Raw genomic sequence first — 16,196 nt, 5'->3', positions numbered from 1 at the left:
AATGAAATGGAAACGCAATCTGTTCCAGACCGACCACAACTGCGGTTTCACTTATGAGTGGGTCGACTCCACCCAAATAAACTAGTGAATTCACATCCACACATTCCAAAAAATTAATGTTGGAGGTATTTTGAAAGGCGCTTTCCTCGCTAAAGCAGGACTAAACAACCCCATGATCAGATGTTTTCAATTAGGATTAAATTGGAAAAAGGGAGCAGCAACAGCGGTGGAGTCGCATATTTCAGCTAAAAAGTCCAGTCGGATGGCCTTGGCAGACTAATAATCCATTTAAACCACATTAAGGGGTCTTGTTGAACCACAACCAATGACCTTAACTGACACATTTACCCTCATGCCCCTATTTTTACCTGTTATCACTCTGTTTTTTTTTTTTTTCTTGGGTTTGTTTTCACACAGAAATGCTATAGTAGCTATCACTTACTCTCTACTGTGATGGGGAATTGGTTGCATTTAGAAAAATTACCACAACCAAAGGAATATTATTATTATTACAAATTACAAATTTTAGCATACTCACATTTATTATCTTATTATCTTATATACAAGTTCAAGTAAGAAATTTGTTTATGGATTTTCTGCCCATTTAATTGGTTATAAGGTTTCTGTTACTCTAAAGTCTCATCACAGACAAAGAGAAGTCACTGTAAGGAAATATTCACAAAATCAGGAGGAAGTTAGCAAGTCTGTCACTGTCCAATCTCAGTCTCCTTTCTCTGATATATTCAGAGACCATATCTCTGTTTTTCCAGAATGGCCTGTCACCACATGCTTCACATAAGGTCACCATCTGCAAGCTAGAAAACACTGTAGTATCTAATAATGAAATTTTACAGTAATCATATACATAAATACAAGAACATAGATTTTATTTTACTCTGAGATACTTTTCATGATTACATGAGGTCTATAGAAAGTTGACCTTATCATTCATGTCGTCATTCACATTTTTTATAACAGATTCTGAGTCAGATTTTTTTTTCTGTTTCATTAAGCTAAAGAAACAATAATTTGACCAATAAATATGTGATTAATAGAGGTTCACTTTCCTGATTTGGTACAATTCTATTCACATTAGAGTGCACCGCACTATGCACCAAACCCCAGAGCACCCTTTTCAGGGCAGATTCGCGTATGGTTTGCAGGTACACATCCAAGATCAGAAAACCATGTTCACACTAGCGAAACTCTGGTGTCAAAAAAACCCTTTTGTGTGCACCAAATGTACTTGTCTGAAAGCACTCTTGGTTCTCTTTCATGACTTGTTGCACTTTAAAAGTCAAATACTTTAGAGCCTATTCTGCTGCTGCCTGTGACATTTAATGTATACTATACAATAAAAAATATTATACTAAAAAATCATGATAATCATTTTAGTAGCTTTAATTATAATGAAAAAACTATTTAAGTTGACCATTAAATTTCTGTTTCTTTTCATACTTAAATGCTACTGGTAATCAGCATTTTTCTACTTGCATCATTTTATTTATCCTATTGTTTATTTTTTCCCTTTTAATAACAAACATAAAACAATGGAAATGACTAAATACTGATATACACTCACCGACCACTTTATTAGGTACACCTTCCTATACCAGGTTGGACCCCTTTTTGCCACCCAGTGTCAGCCTCAAGGTTTGATGTGCTGTGCATTCAGAGATTCTCTTCTGCATACCTCAGTTGTACCGAGTGGCTATTTGAGTTACTGTTGCCTTTCTATCAGCTGGAACGAGTCTGGCCATTCTTTTTTGACCTCTGGCATCAACAAGGCATTTGTGCCCACAGAACTGCCGCTCACTGGATATTTCCTCTTTTTCGGACTATTCTCTGTAAACTGTAGAGATAGTTGTGCGTGAAAATTCCTGTAGATCAGTTTCTGAAATACTCAGTATTTGATTGTCTTAACTATGTCTACATGCTTAAATGCATTGAGTTGCTGCCATGTGATTTTGAAAAATTTGGTGATTAAAATTTGTGTTAACAAGCAGTTGGACAGGTGTACCTAATAAAGTGGCCGATGAGAGTATTTAATTTCTGTAAAGTAAAATTAATCATATTGTGGTTAAAAATGTTCCAACTTATGCCCTCAAACAAGGTTTAAGTAAAAAAGTTTTTCTTTTCTTTTTGGCAACGCAGTTGAGGTCAGTAATAACTGTTCAATCTGTTAGTCATCCTTTTAGCTATAAGTTCTATAGTGGGTCATTGTGTATTCATTTATTTTTCCTTTTTTTTCAGTCTTTTGTTGTGATATTGGTTCAGTATCATTATATTTTAGCATCATTTGTTGCAACTAGTGTACAAGAATTTGGTATTTGTGACAACATCAAGTCAGAAAAAAAACTGTACAAAACAATACAAAATGTTGTTTCACAACCAATTCAAAACCTAAAACATATGAGATATTTCATGAAGTAAACTATGCTAACAACTTTGAGGAGGATCCCTTCAAAAAGGCATTTGACCACCCATTGTGCTGTTGCAAACACTGTCCGTTGATATACAGTACACTGGCCTTAAGCCTGTCACAGCTCCTTATGAGGAATGAATCTTATCTTTATATAAACAAGCAAAATAAATGTTCATAAAAAATCTGTTATTCGCAACTGACAAAAATGATATGACCACCTTTTAACAAATATGAAGAATTCTGAAGCACACAGTGTCTATGTCTTCGTTTTCATGCTTGATGGGAGTATGGGCTGAAAACAATAAGTCAAGCTTGTTTAAACTGCACCATGGCAGGGGGTGATTCTTTGCTTCCAGATTTCCAGGTGTGAATCTGCTGGCCGACTGATGGATTTAGGTATGTGCTGATTTTTTTTCCTCCAAGGAAAGTAATATTTCTCTTTCAACCCGAATAACCATCCCACACTGACCTACTTTTCCATATCCCCGTGAGATCTTTTAATTAGTCTGAAGTGAAGGGCAAACTGAAGGGGAATCTACACAAAAGACATCCATACTGAAGAAGAATGATTCACTGATATCATTACTTATAAAACTGGGAAGACCTGTATACTGTCTTAATGGATTGAAGCATAGAGTTATGCAAAAAATTTGGAACTACCAAAACAAAATGAGCCCTTTTACGAATAAACAATAAAAGGACTTCACTTGGGGGTGGTGGTTTGTTCACACCAAGAACGACAGTTATTGCATTGTCACAAGGCTTCAACAAATAGTTCTACATGACTGCGCAATAGGCCTGCGGTGTGTCAAAAGCAAATAGAATTGACTATGTGGCTGTCTAAAGTGGATTCTGTTTATAGAAGTGCATTCAGTTTCTCACATTCTCCATGTACACCATAATGATTCTTTGAGATAAAGATCTGTATATTTAAAGGGCACCCATGGTGAAAAATCTACTTTTCAAGCTGTTTAGACAGACATGTGTGTATATATAGTGTATAGACTGTCATATTGGGGTGATATAAACACACACAGTTCTTTTTTTTTTCCAATTTAACAACATAAAAACGGTGGACCAATTGGAGCAGTTTTCAGATCGCCCGCAACTTTATGTAGGAGAGCGGTCCCCCCGCCCACCAATAATGATTGACAGCCTCGCATCACGATCATATCCTCAGTTTCTTGTTTCACATCCGCCATTTTCAAAGTGTGAGTCAAAGCGCAATCACTAAAGGAACACCCTTGCTCTATTTTTAGATGTAAGGCTCATTGGGCTCAACAAAAGATCAATATTCTCCACATTATTGCTCTAATCAGAATTATTGCTTGTACCTTTTGCGTGGCGCGGCGCAGTCTATTTCACAGTTCTGGGCATGGGTTTCTGTCGGGGTGCACGTGGTGGAGCTTCGGATTGGCGGCTCGGTGGCCGCGGCGCCGTTGTGTTTGCCCTGGTGGAGGCCTGTATTTGGAGTTCCAGAATGCATGGCATGACGATTCGGGACACTTCATGTTTCTGCCGTGCGACAGAGAGTATCTGGTGTGCCGTGTCGCAGCGCATTCGGTGCCTCAATCAAAGTTAATTCAGTGTGTGTGGTTATAAGTCTCGGTGTTTAAACTCGGCACTTGTACACCGAGACTATATAAAGACACAAATGATTTTGTACTTTCTGCTTGGTCTGTGTCGTACATGTATGGCTGATTGCTCATCCTAGCTTAGCTTCTCTCTCTCTCTGTCTGTCAGCCTGTCTGTTGCAAACACAGAGCGTGGGAGCTTTTGGCTCCGCCCCCTAGTTACATTGGGCGGGAAGCCGAAACTAATTTTCATGTGAAGCAACACGCCCCTAAAACAGCAAACTGTGTAAACGTCCCCAACATGACACTTTTTAACACATTATAATATAAACATCTGAACTGTGTGTTGAACTGAACCTAAACTGGCACACTCAGAAGAACCATAATATTAATATTAAATCATAAAAAAGGGGTAAACTATATGCCCTTTAAAACTATAGTTTAATTTCATTTCTTTGCATGACACAATTGACATTTTAGTACAGAATAGCATTTTTCAATATCTTGAAAATCAGTTAAAGAATGTTAAAGGTCCCATAGAATGAAAATCTGAATATATCTAGGCAAAGCTGAAAATTAATTTTTCAGTACAAGAAAAATTACATACCATGAGCATGAGCCTCAAACACCATTGTTTCCTTGTTCTTAAGTAAATCCTGAGTGTGAAATCCTGGTGGAAAAACAAGCCAATCGAAACAAAAAACAGACTATATTACAATTCACATGAGTTCCTTGATCTCCACGGCCATGGCTATGTTGAATTTATGTAGAACGTTTCAAATATTACAACAATGATCATTTTCCCCCTTAGATTTCAATTTATCTAGGTCTGTATTTTACATAGTATGCGGGACTATGTGGGAGGCGAGACCAGCATCATAGACGAATTACCAGTTTGTAAACATTCAGGATGCGTGTGGTTGCAGAAAAAAAACTGGAGCGCTAGCAATTACAGCGAGGGATTGACATCTGAGACGGTACAGAGTTTGTTGTTGTATTTGACATTGTATTTGAAGTTATATTGAATACATATTATATATATTATTTACATAATGCTTTCAGCATATCACAACAGCTTGTCACCCAGTGATAAGCACAGTTATTCTGCAAAATTAACGTTAAAGTGAGTGCCGTTCGTCTGACAGGTCCATTTGTGAAAGCAACCTCCCAATGGATATTGGATACGATGAAATGGCCAAGCATCCAGCCCCAAATATACAATCTCATTAAAGCTCCAAGTGATTTTACAAGAGAGAAGTTAAAGGCCTACAAGTCTTTAGATGCCAACAATTTTGTTCTGTGTGGTCATGTGCAAGAAACAATGTTCCATGATTACCAGATTCAAAACTTTGTAGTGCTAAAAACCCAGGTTCTGCCAATCCAAAAACAAGGAAAAAGATGAAACTGTACAAGGCCTGGGTAATTAATCATCAACAAGCAAAACAACTGCATTCTGAAAGCGAACTGAACCTGTACAGCAGGGTATGTGAACTTACATTTTTACATTTCATTCTTTGCATTCAGTGTCCGCCGTTTATTTAAACAAATTAACCTGTTTTTGCTGAAATTATCACTGCAATCAAAAACAAGTAATGTGTATGATTCAGCATAGCATGAACATACCTGATATGAAATGAGAACTACAGAGTCAAGCATTTTTAATTAGGTCCTCACTCTATTCAGCTCCCTTTTAGCCAAAGACATCTGCGGTTGGCATTAAAAGCAGTTTGGTGTACGGTAAAAATTAAGTTTTCTATTTTTGAACTTTTGAATTTGGCATCCTACTGCACAACACAACATGTTTACTATTGCAGCCGGTCTTTTTTTGCAACCGGGAACCCGTGTGACATCATGTGTGACTCGTGCACTTGGTAATTCCTCTATAGGGTTTTCAGGTAATGCAACCAGGCATACAGCTTCTCATCACAACTTGTCATAAGAATGTAAAATGTGGGATATATGGGCCACACATGAATTCAGCACCACGCTGAAGAGGTTTCTTTTGTAGTATAACATGTATATTGTAAACTTTGCCAACTGCGTTTGTGACAAGGCAACAAACTGACTGCTGAGTGTAAGTGTTAAATACACATTTATGCATTACTTTTTGTCATATTAATCAGCTCTTTTTGATTTCAGCAATCAGCTGTGATTATTCTTTAACATATTGAATCAACACACTCTATAGCAATTTTAAGAGATACTTGGTAGAATGGGGTCTTTAATAGGTCTTTAATAAAAAACTTTAAAATTTAAAAATTTAAATTTAAAAAAGAGTGGGAGGGGTCTGGAAAAGATGTTTACACATTAAAAATAAAAAACAAATAATACATATAATTTCAGACAAACTCTCTTTAAAGAATACTGTTACAGTATATTTATTGTTCTTGGTCTAAGAGGCTTTAAGATTGCTTGATGGTTTTAGCTGGACTTTCGGTTGGGTCAGGTTGGTTTTAGAGAGATTTAGTAGGATTATATGGGGAACCAGCTTGACAACCACCTCAGCCAAATTGACTTCTATAAACCCGCTAAAATCAATGAACCAGGTAAGTTAAGATGGGCTTTTCAGCAGGAAAATAAAACTAAAAAATAATCCAGTACAATGTTCATAACTTTTTACATTCCCAGTAAATGTTATCATGAGCAAGTCAGGCAAAACGGCCTTGACTGAAAGTTGGACTGAAGCCATATACAGAAGGAAAATGATCTGGAACAAAAGAGCCTGAGAGGATTTTTCCATTGAAAATTGGGTACGAAAGGCTAAGACAACTAGAATGGAACTCAAAGAAAACATCAGCCACTGACCTCTGTGTATCTTATGGGTTTGAACTCATACGAGTCCTTTACTCCAACTCTGCCATGACTAAATAAACTCAACAGCAAAAGCACTTCACTCAAACAGACTCAGTGCCAAGCTGGATGTAAGTTCAGGGCCTCTTCGTCATAGAACAGGACACCCATTGTTGAGGTAGAGCCACCATAGGGCAGGGCAGTGAGTTAATGACACTAAATACACAGTAGATCTAAAAGAAAGGTCTGTTGGATCTTTAGATTCTGACATGATACACTTAAATACACCTTTACATCAACATACTGGAACTAAAATCAAACTTGAAACACGTTACTGCACCAATCGTCCATCTCTGCTATAATTACTACATTCCCTTACTTCTTTATTCTATGAAGTACCTGCCATTCGTCTTCCTTTGCTGAAATCCGTCTATCTTTCCATCAGATTAGATTCTTTTGGAAAATTGATGAGTGAAAATCTCATCAGACATGATCCTACTCCCTAGAGTCTCTCACAGCATGTATGCATGCTTTTAGTCCAGCTCATGATGTTATTGAAAACCTTCTCAAACTTATAATCTAGCAAGAAAGAAAATGTGAAACGGGACACAAATCATACCCAATTCTTTTATCAGGAAACATATACCTGCTCGGAGAGAGAACAAAATGTCACCATTTGTTGTATTAACATAAGCTATCTATGTAGTAAATATAGATAAAAATGAATAAAAAATTAATTTACTAGAAAGACTAGAAAGTTGGGTCAATTATTTAAAAAAATTTAACTGTTTTGTTATTGTTTTACCCATATTTAGGTTAAAACAACCCAGCATTTTTAAAGTGTGTTGACAAATATTTGTATTCAATCCTTTTCACAGAATCATTGCACATATTGTAGCATTTTTAACATTTAAATATGCATGTATAATGCTACGACAGGATTTGGTATATTTATTTTGCCATTAAACTTCAAAAATAGGGTGTTAAACAGTGGCTAGGTAATGTCAGATTTTTTTCTGCTGTCGTAATCAATCTATTTTTTTTTTTTCATTCATTTAGCTAGTTTATTTTGCTACTCAAATAAATGAGAATACATTTACATAAGCGGTTATATCTGATTCACAAGTTTGCCCAACGATGGGAGAGGGGTCTAGATGCAGACCTGGTGCAGATGCAATCTGAACAGCATGCAATGCTTTTTAATGAGCACATCTAACCCCACCCCTTGCAGTGACATCACTAGCTCCATTGAGTGCATTGTGCCTGATAGTGCGTGTCAAAGATTTGCAGTTTCAGCTTGCATAATCAAGGCTCCATCCAGATACTATTACTTCAGAGAAGCCAAGAAACAAACTAAAAAGTCCTAAAAAAAAAGGCATAAAAAGGCATGTTTTAGTATGTTGTTTTTATTTTTTTTCCAATTTGATCTGAAAAGTTCTGAAATGATATTTTACAGAGGCTTCATGAAATGCTCTCAAAAATACTGAAAGCGTAATTCTGGACTCAATGTCAAGTTTACTAACACAGTTCCATTATAAGCCCTGAATTAAATTAGAAGAAGAGAAACAATAGAAATTAGAACTCTACTAATATAAAAGTTGCAAATGATGTTTAAACTCAGAGCCCTCAGCTTCAGTTTACATATACATAATTCACTAAGCATACACACAAAACCATTTCTCAACAACTGCTTTCAGAAAGGAAATACAGTAAGTCCAGAGGGTCCATAAAATCTGTCATGAAATAAAAACAAGCCCTCAAGTTCCATTAAGATGGACTTTACAGAAGTTCCAGTGAGTCATCTATTGTCTGGATGGGAGGGATATAAGATACAACTGTCTAAACAACATGATGTCACAACAGTCAAGAGTGCAAAACTTTCCCATATGAGAGCAATGGGAGGAAGATCACGAGCTTAATGCAGAAAAAAAAACATCTTCCAAGAGCCCAATTTAATTTGCTGTTGAATAGGATTTCTGCTCTGCAATCTATCTATCTATCTATCTATCTATCTATCTATCTATCTATCTATCTATCTATCTATCTATCTATCTATCTATCTATCTATCTATCTATCTATCTATCTATCTATCTATCTATCTATCTATCTATCTATCTATCTATCTATCTATCTATCTATCTATCCATTCACCCATCCATTTCTACAGTAAAATGATAATGACAGAGATCAAGTAACTTTACAATTGCATACAGATGCAGCCTAATAGCTAATGTGTTTACTGTGTAACTAATACTAATATTCAAATAATACTAATATTCCATAACTAATATTTCAACGTAATATTTATACTGCATTAAACGTATTTAGTCTGTAATTAATTGCAAGTTAACGTGACATTTACTGATGTAAATAACAGTAATAATTCAAAAAATATGTTACTGGTCCAATTATAGCCCATGTGCTGATAAATATTTACCATTTTGGCAAAGCTCTTTTAAAACATTTAACATTCAACCTTCTGGAAGCCAGATTTCATATCTCAGCTGCAGTCTTTTTTGGACATCAGAGGGTTTGAAACTGATACCAGATTTCCAAGGATTTAATATGTGGTGGATGTGTATGCGCGAGTGGTTGTTGCTAGAAATTAGAATTATTTATATTAATTATTAAATTACCCATTACATTGTGCGTTACTATTGTCTGCACCTACCCCAACCCTAAACCCAACTATCAGAGTAGCATGGGCATAACAAAGTCCACTGTCTGTTAGACCTGATCCAGTACATCATCGTGCTACAGACTGCAGCGAGGACATATTGAAATATTCATATTCATTTGAGAAACTCAAAGCTCTATGCTCATTTTAATGTTTCCTTATTTAGGCAAGCTGATGTCCATTTTGTTTGTAGGAAGTTAGTGGGTGGAAAAAGGAAAAGCAATTTGGAAAGTATATGAACGCCGAAGGGAAAACATTACATTTCCACAATTATATTGAGGGTTTTAGAGGATCACAAATAGACAAAGAAACTGAGTGTGCATCCATCTGGCTGTGATAACAACACAGTGTCAGCAAAAGCCTTCATAGGGGCTGGACCAACATCTGGTTTTGACATGCATTCCCCCTACAGACGAACTCTGAGGGATGGTTTGGAGTTGCTCGCTATGGGAAGGAGGAGGTGTGGGTAGGAAAATAACAGCTGGATTGCATAGTCACAATGTGTCTATGGTTTATACATTTCAGACCCTACAGTAAATATTGTATTCTGTGCTTTATAGTTGCCATTGTTAGAACAAAACAGCGGTGAGGCTTGCATAAGGGCCAGGATGGGACTGGTCCACTCAGATTGACTGATGACGCAAAACTGGGTTTTTCTTGGTAAAGGAAAATCCTGCATTAAACATGTAAAGAGTAAGTAATAAGTAGTAAGATTATAGCTGAGGAGTGCCAATTTTCCATTCGTGGTGGTGAATGATGAATGACAGAATTGTCTATCTGAGCAATCAATTTAATTTAAGCATGATCCCTTTGAAAACAGCCTCAATTGACTCTTACTCATTAAAGAGTAGGTCATGTGGGCTTCCAAAAAAATATCTGATTTGTATTTGCTCATGTAGCTGTCCTTTAATGTAAACTGTCTGCAAAGTCGTTAATCAAAACATGGGCATGATGAATAAAGAAACCCAGATGTTCTATGTATAGCTTTAGTGAAGTAATGTCCTAACTACACGTAACTGTTCATAACATTATAAACATCTTTTCAATGTTAAAATGATTTTTAGTCCTAACCATCAACAACGGCAATGTGGAAAATTTCTATTTTACAAATGGTCTCTATTTCTGTTGCGGCTGGAACAACAGCACAAAATACTATGACAATGATCACCCCAGGTGCTAATTATGCGCTTTATTCAGTTTTGAATGTTTCCACTGTGAGTTCAAGTGAAGTTTCACAAACTAATTTTGAGAGGAGCACATGATATGATTGAGAGTGACTGGCTTCTCCTATGTAATCAGTAATAATCCAATCAGAGTGATCTAAGCTTACTATACTTACTACGTTTTCTCCCTACTGCTCTATCTTAGTTTTGGAAGAATCCCCCTCTACCACCCCATCTCCTCCTTTTCCTCTCTTTTCTAAGGGGGAGCTCTCGAGACCTACCTGATCTCGAATCCCCTTTTGTGCTTATTGACCGGGCAGGAGCCTTGGGCTCTAGTATCTCAGAGCTCAGGGTTCTTTCCTGGGACAGCATGCCAAACCTGCTATAAACACTAAACATATCTTAGTGGGAACTCTTGAAATACCTTTTTACTTGACATTTAATGCCAGACGGAAAGCGACAGCAGATGGTTTAACTCAGATCTTGAAAATAAAAAAAAACTATAAACTGTTAAAAATTTAACTTTAGAACTGTGAAACTACAAACATCAATCACATGTACTTTTAATTATGTTAAAGAGGTTTAATATGTATTCATTCAATAATACATCTTTTGTTGAAAGTGCAGTGCAGTGCTACTGTATGTACTTTTGAATTTCAAGTATTTCAATGTTTCTGTCGTGATGCATCTGGTGCGGACAACCACATTGCTTGTCGCTTGTTATGTGTTGTAAAACATGGTGTAATTTTATTTCTTGTGTTTAGGCCTGTCCTAATTAAGAACATCAATCAATATATGAGAGGTATTTTGGTTTACTAATGTTTGACGAGGGTGACGCAGTGGCGCAGAAGGTAGTGCTGTCGCCTCACAGCAAGAAGGTCGCTGGTTTGAGCATTGGCTGGTTCAGTTGGCATTTCTGTGTGGAGTTTGTGGAGAGTTTTCTCCCTGCGTTTGCTTGGGTTTCCTCCGGGTGCTCCGGTTTCCCCCACAGTCCATAGACATGCGGTACAGGTGAATTTTGTTAGCTAAAAATGTCCATAGAGTATAAGTGTGAATGAGTGTGTGTGGATGTTTCCCAGTGATGTGTTGCAGCTGGAAGGGCATCCGCTTTGTAAAAACGTGCTGGATAAAATGGCGGTTCATTCGCTGTGACGGCCCGGATTGTTAAAGGGACTAAGCCGAAAAGAAAATGAATGAATGAATGTTTGACGAACATACAATCAAAAATAATAAATAAATATCAATAAAAGTAAAAATGCAGCTAAAAAAACAAAATTGTCCGTGGTGTGTGTTTGAATGAGAGTGTATGAGAGTTTCCCTGAAATGGGTTGCAGCTGGAAGGCATCCACTGTGTAAAACATATGCTGGATAAGTTGGCTGTACTTTCCACTGTGCCGACCCCTGATTACTAAAGAGACTAAGCCAAAAAGAAAATAAATGAACAAATGAATGATTGATTGAATGAAAAGAAAAGATTTTATATTGTGATATTTTATTTTGTGAATTAAATTAAATGATATTTTATCTTGAAGTGTATCCACAGCATAAAACATGTGCCAGTGTAACTGTCAATTCATTCCATTGTGGCAACCCCAATCAGGAAAATTAGCCAAAGGAGGCTGGGTAAAGTATTACTGGAGGAGGAGTGAAAGTGTTATGCTTGTTGTATTCTGATACTTTTTCAAAAATTATGACACATGACTATACTATGAAAACAGAACAAGTAGGCACATTTCTATTTTTAATTTATGCATTTTTTTTTTATTAAATTTTTTTCAGAGTTCGCTTTTTCAGCTAAAAAACTGATATGGCCTTTTCCAGTTATTGGAATTTGGATAATTAGTTTTATCTGACATCTTTACCTTTTATATAACAGATATATCAGTGTAACGACACTCATTAATTTATTTTTTTTGTGTGTCTTTAATCAGAATTAAATAACTTGTTCTGTTTTAATTACAATCACCACCACAGATATTGAGAGAGACATAATACATTCTGAATAATGGCAAACCATTCCATAATATTTCCATAATCATTTCCATAATTATAGCTCACAGTTCTCAAGCCATAACTGAGACTCACACATTTGTGAATTAATATCTCATAATTATTATTTTATAATTTGTGCTTACAACTTTGTATCCTAAAGCAGTTCTCACAATTGCAACTCGATATCCTGTAATTATAACAAATTAAGTCTCGCATCTGCAACGTTACATCTCACAAATTTATACAGTATTATAAAACGAATATGACTTGCTGTCTTGCAGTTGCACTTGCATCTCCCATTTTTTAATGTTGATTAGAAATTACAGAAGGTTTTACTAATATCCTAAAAATACATAAATAAGGCAGAAAGTTTTATGACAGACAAATAATTTCATCCTGAATGCTTAACTGATTGAAATATGGACTGTAAATGAATACTGAAATCGCATATTATCTTCCTGATGTGATTTATCTGTTTGTTTGAGTTGTGTTTCCATTGTATCCAGTGTCTGTAGATTCCATGTCATAGCATGGAGCAGACAGAGAAATCACTCTCTCTTTTTTCTTAGTACCTTTTAATATACGGTCCAGGACTGGACGTCTGGAGCACACATGTATCCACTTATGCTCTGCTTCCTGCACTCCACTCACCTTACTCTTGGCTTAGCTCTGGAGGCAGGGCCAGTGAAAACACCCATTGTTTTCTTTGGAGGTGAAAGCATTGCTGGGAATCACTGAAAGTGCAACATATTGACCATGGAGATACAACAGAAATATGTGGACACAGAGAAGGCAATGAGAAAAAGGAGTTGCATTTTGTATTTGTGACACTCCTATTTAATGAATGCCAAAGAAGATTTTTTTTTTTTTAGATTATTCGACACGCCAGACTATATGCAAGAGAAATTTGTTCCAGAATAATCCATCATGATCGAAAGCTACTGCTTTCACCAGACTCAGCACAATAATGAGTGCAAGCACAAGAAGAGCTCATTGACTGGTGTGCCAACCATTATTATTGGCACAGAAGTTTGTCCCAGAAGCCTCTATTTATTTATGTTCTAATTAGAGCTTCACTTCACAATCAGAGAATGAAAAGCGGCGGACAACCACAGGTTCCATGGGATAAAAGTGCAACCCAGCACAAGCCTGAAAAGAATTCCACATCCAGTCAAAGCTAAGCATCTAGAAAGGAATTTGGAATTAATGATCTGGAAGCATGCTCTGCCGATATGGCAAGCTAATATAACATTTACTCCTTAACATCCACATGAAATCAAAATTTACAAAGTTTATTTTGTTAGCGGAAATTGTTAGTCGTAATGTGAACAAGTAATGTGTGCAAATTAATCCTCTAAAAAATGTTCATTTAGTAATCTTCACTCAAAATCTAATAACTTGCTTCTGGAATGGAATGGCAGTCCATCTCTGAAGATGTCAGATTGATGGCTTAAGTGAAATATGCTTACCATTAGTTTGCTGCAAGTGAATAAAGAGAGGAGGAGCACAACAAATAAAATCCCACCCCTGCTCAATATTCCAAATTCACTTGGAAAAACATCATTATATTGAAATAATAGTCTGCAGCAGCATTCATGCCACTTGCTTATTAAAATTATTGCTACTTAATTTATCAAGATAGTTTTGCTTGGTTTTCACATCTTTTTATACTTCAGTGCAGTTAGATTATTTGCAGTTTTGCTTAGATTAGCCAGCCTTGAAGTATTCAAACATATTCTTATGGCAGTTTGTTTGTTTCAGTTGATTGCTGATCATTGTCCTTTGCACATTTTGTACAATTAGTTTATGTCCTATTGATGCTTTGTATTTGGAGGAGGATATGTTCCAACAAATAATAATTATGTTTTCAAGTAATCCAATTTCATATGAAATCACCGCCTTAGGATATTTTCGCCATGACATTAGGTTTGGTATTTCATGCTACTAGTAAGAAAATGAACAGTTTTGCCATTGAACTCAAATGTACTTCGTGCTTTGCATATTAACTTTTTTTTACTTATGTTTAAACTCTAGTACTTATTTATTAGTTACTATATCTAATGTTTCAGTAACATTTACATTGACTTACAGTAACATTTTGACATTGATAAATATAAATAAACTCCACATTTTTCTTCTTTGGTTATACATTTGTAAAGACATGTTCAATCATTTACAAACATTGGGAATGTTACTGTACCGCTGAATGTTTACTGAAATAAGTGTTTCAGGTATTCTGTCAACAATGTAAAAAATATATGTGTGTAAGGTTTTAAAAACATTATCAAAGGTTTGGTTTTGTTCTGAATTAATGTATTATTGGAAGTAACTTTGAGAGAGTCTTGCCATAACGTAAGCTAAAAACATTGTTTGCTGGGTTGTCACAGATTAAATAAGGCCTTATAGTGTCTGTAATCCTGCTAAAAAGGCCCTATTAAAACCCTGGAAATACACTAAATCATTAGAATGTTGTTTTAATTATTAATATTTGCTGGTTTAGGAAACAATGTGTCCTATAATACTACTAACCATGTGAATAGCTATAAATTACACACAATTACACCTTTCCCTTATCTCACACTCTCCCCACCCCTAACAAAAATAAATAAAGTTAATTTAATATCCTTAGTATTTAGAAGCACTGTAACAAGGATACTGTAAAATAAAGTCTACCCCTTCTTTGTAATGCTTTAATGATATTTATAGTGGAAATTATTAGAATTTCTGCAATATTTGTATTTGTTTTCTTCTTCAGTCTAGTAGTCACTGCGACCAAATAATCACTATAACATAAAATGAATCAGCCTAGTTATTATGTTCTTGCTGTAGTATATGCGTGAAAACATGAAGGCGAAGAACTCACGGGTCGTGGTTCTCCTGTGGTTGAGGTGTCGCACAGTGTCCTGCAGTGTGTCCAGTCTGTGCTGCAGCGCTGAGGCTTTATTGATGACCAGCGCTGCTTCAGTCTGCAGCTCCACAAACATGCAGCTCGCGTGCCGGGACACATCGCACAGCTGACGGAGGACGTTCATCAAAGCCTGACAGTTCACAGCATCCAGAGAAGAAAACACATCCTCCTGAACGTCCTGTCGATACCTGTTTATTCTGCCCAGGCTCCGGGGCTCCACTGTTCTCTTATGAAAAGGCATTTTATAATGGGAAGTATCTAGTTATATTGGTTTTTATATCATATAGTCCACATTTGAAATGGTAAGTGTTGCTGTTCGTTCGGGTGTCTTAAAGTGTACTGCAAACGTCCTGACATCTCGCCTCGTGATTCTGGATCCTAAAGGGTCCTGCTGTTATTCTTTTGGAGGAGCGCTTTCCTAAACTTTCTTCTGTGTGATCAGTTCTCAGGACAAACTCAAAACCCGGAGTTTAAGCCATTGTGCGGATCTGGAGTACAAGTATGTGGATCCCACGCCAGCTGCAGAGAAATCTTGAAGTCATAACAATAAAAATTAATGAATAAGAAGTAATGAATTTGTACCATATTTGCAGTATAAAGAAGACATTTTTTCTTGATGCACAATAACGATCCCCAGAGACATTTCTGTGGACATTTTAACATATC

The 16,196-nt window shown here is 36.2% G+C and overlaps 1 protein-coding gene across 2 annotated transcripts in view; it reads right to left on the bottom strand.

Annotated features, from left to right (window-relative positions):
- Window positions 1–15,982, bottom strand: part of nhsl1a (NHS-like 1a) — a 69,265-nt gene extending 53,283 nt beyond the window's left edge. For both annotated transcript variants that reach the window (XM_005158820.5, XM_073928625.1), the window contains exon 1: window positions 15,486–15,982. In XM_005158820.5, coding sequence (XP_005158877.2) covers window positions 15,486–15,771 — 286 coding nt within the window. In that variant the 5' untranslated portion in view covers window positions 15,772–15,982. The remainder of the gene's footprint in view (window positions 1–15,485) is intronic.
- Window positions 15,983–16,196: the final 214 nt, after the last annotated feature.

The sequence above is a fragment of the Danio rerio genome, chromosome 17 (assembly GCF_049306965.1).
Source record: "Danio rerio strain Tuebingen ecotype United States chromosome 17, GRCz12tu, whole genome shotgun sequence".
Lineage (NCBI taxonomy): Eukaryota > Metazoa > Chordata > Actinopteri > Cypriniformes > Danionidae > Danio > Danio rerio.
This window is presented reverse-complemented; position numbering and strand designations above follow the sequence as displayed.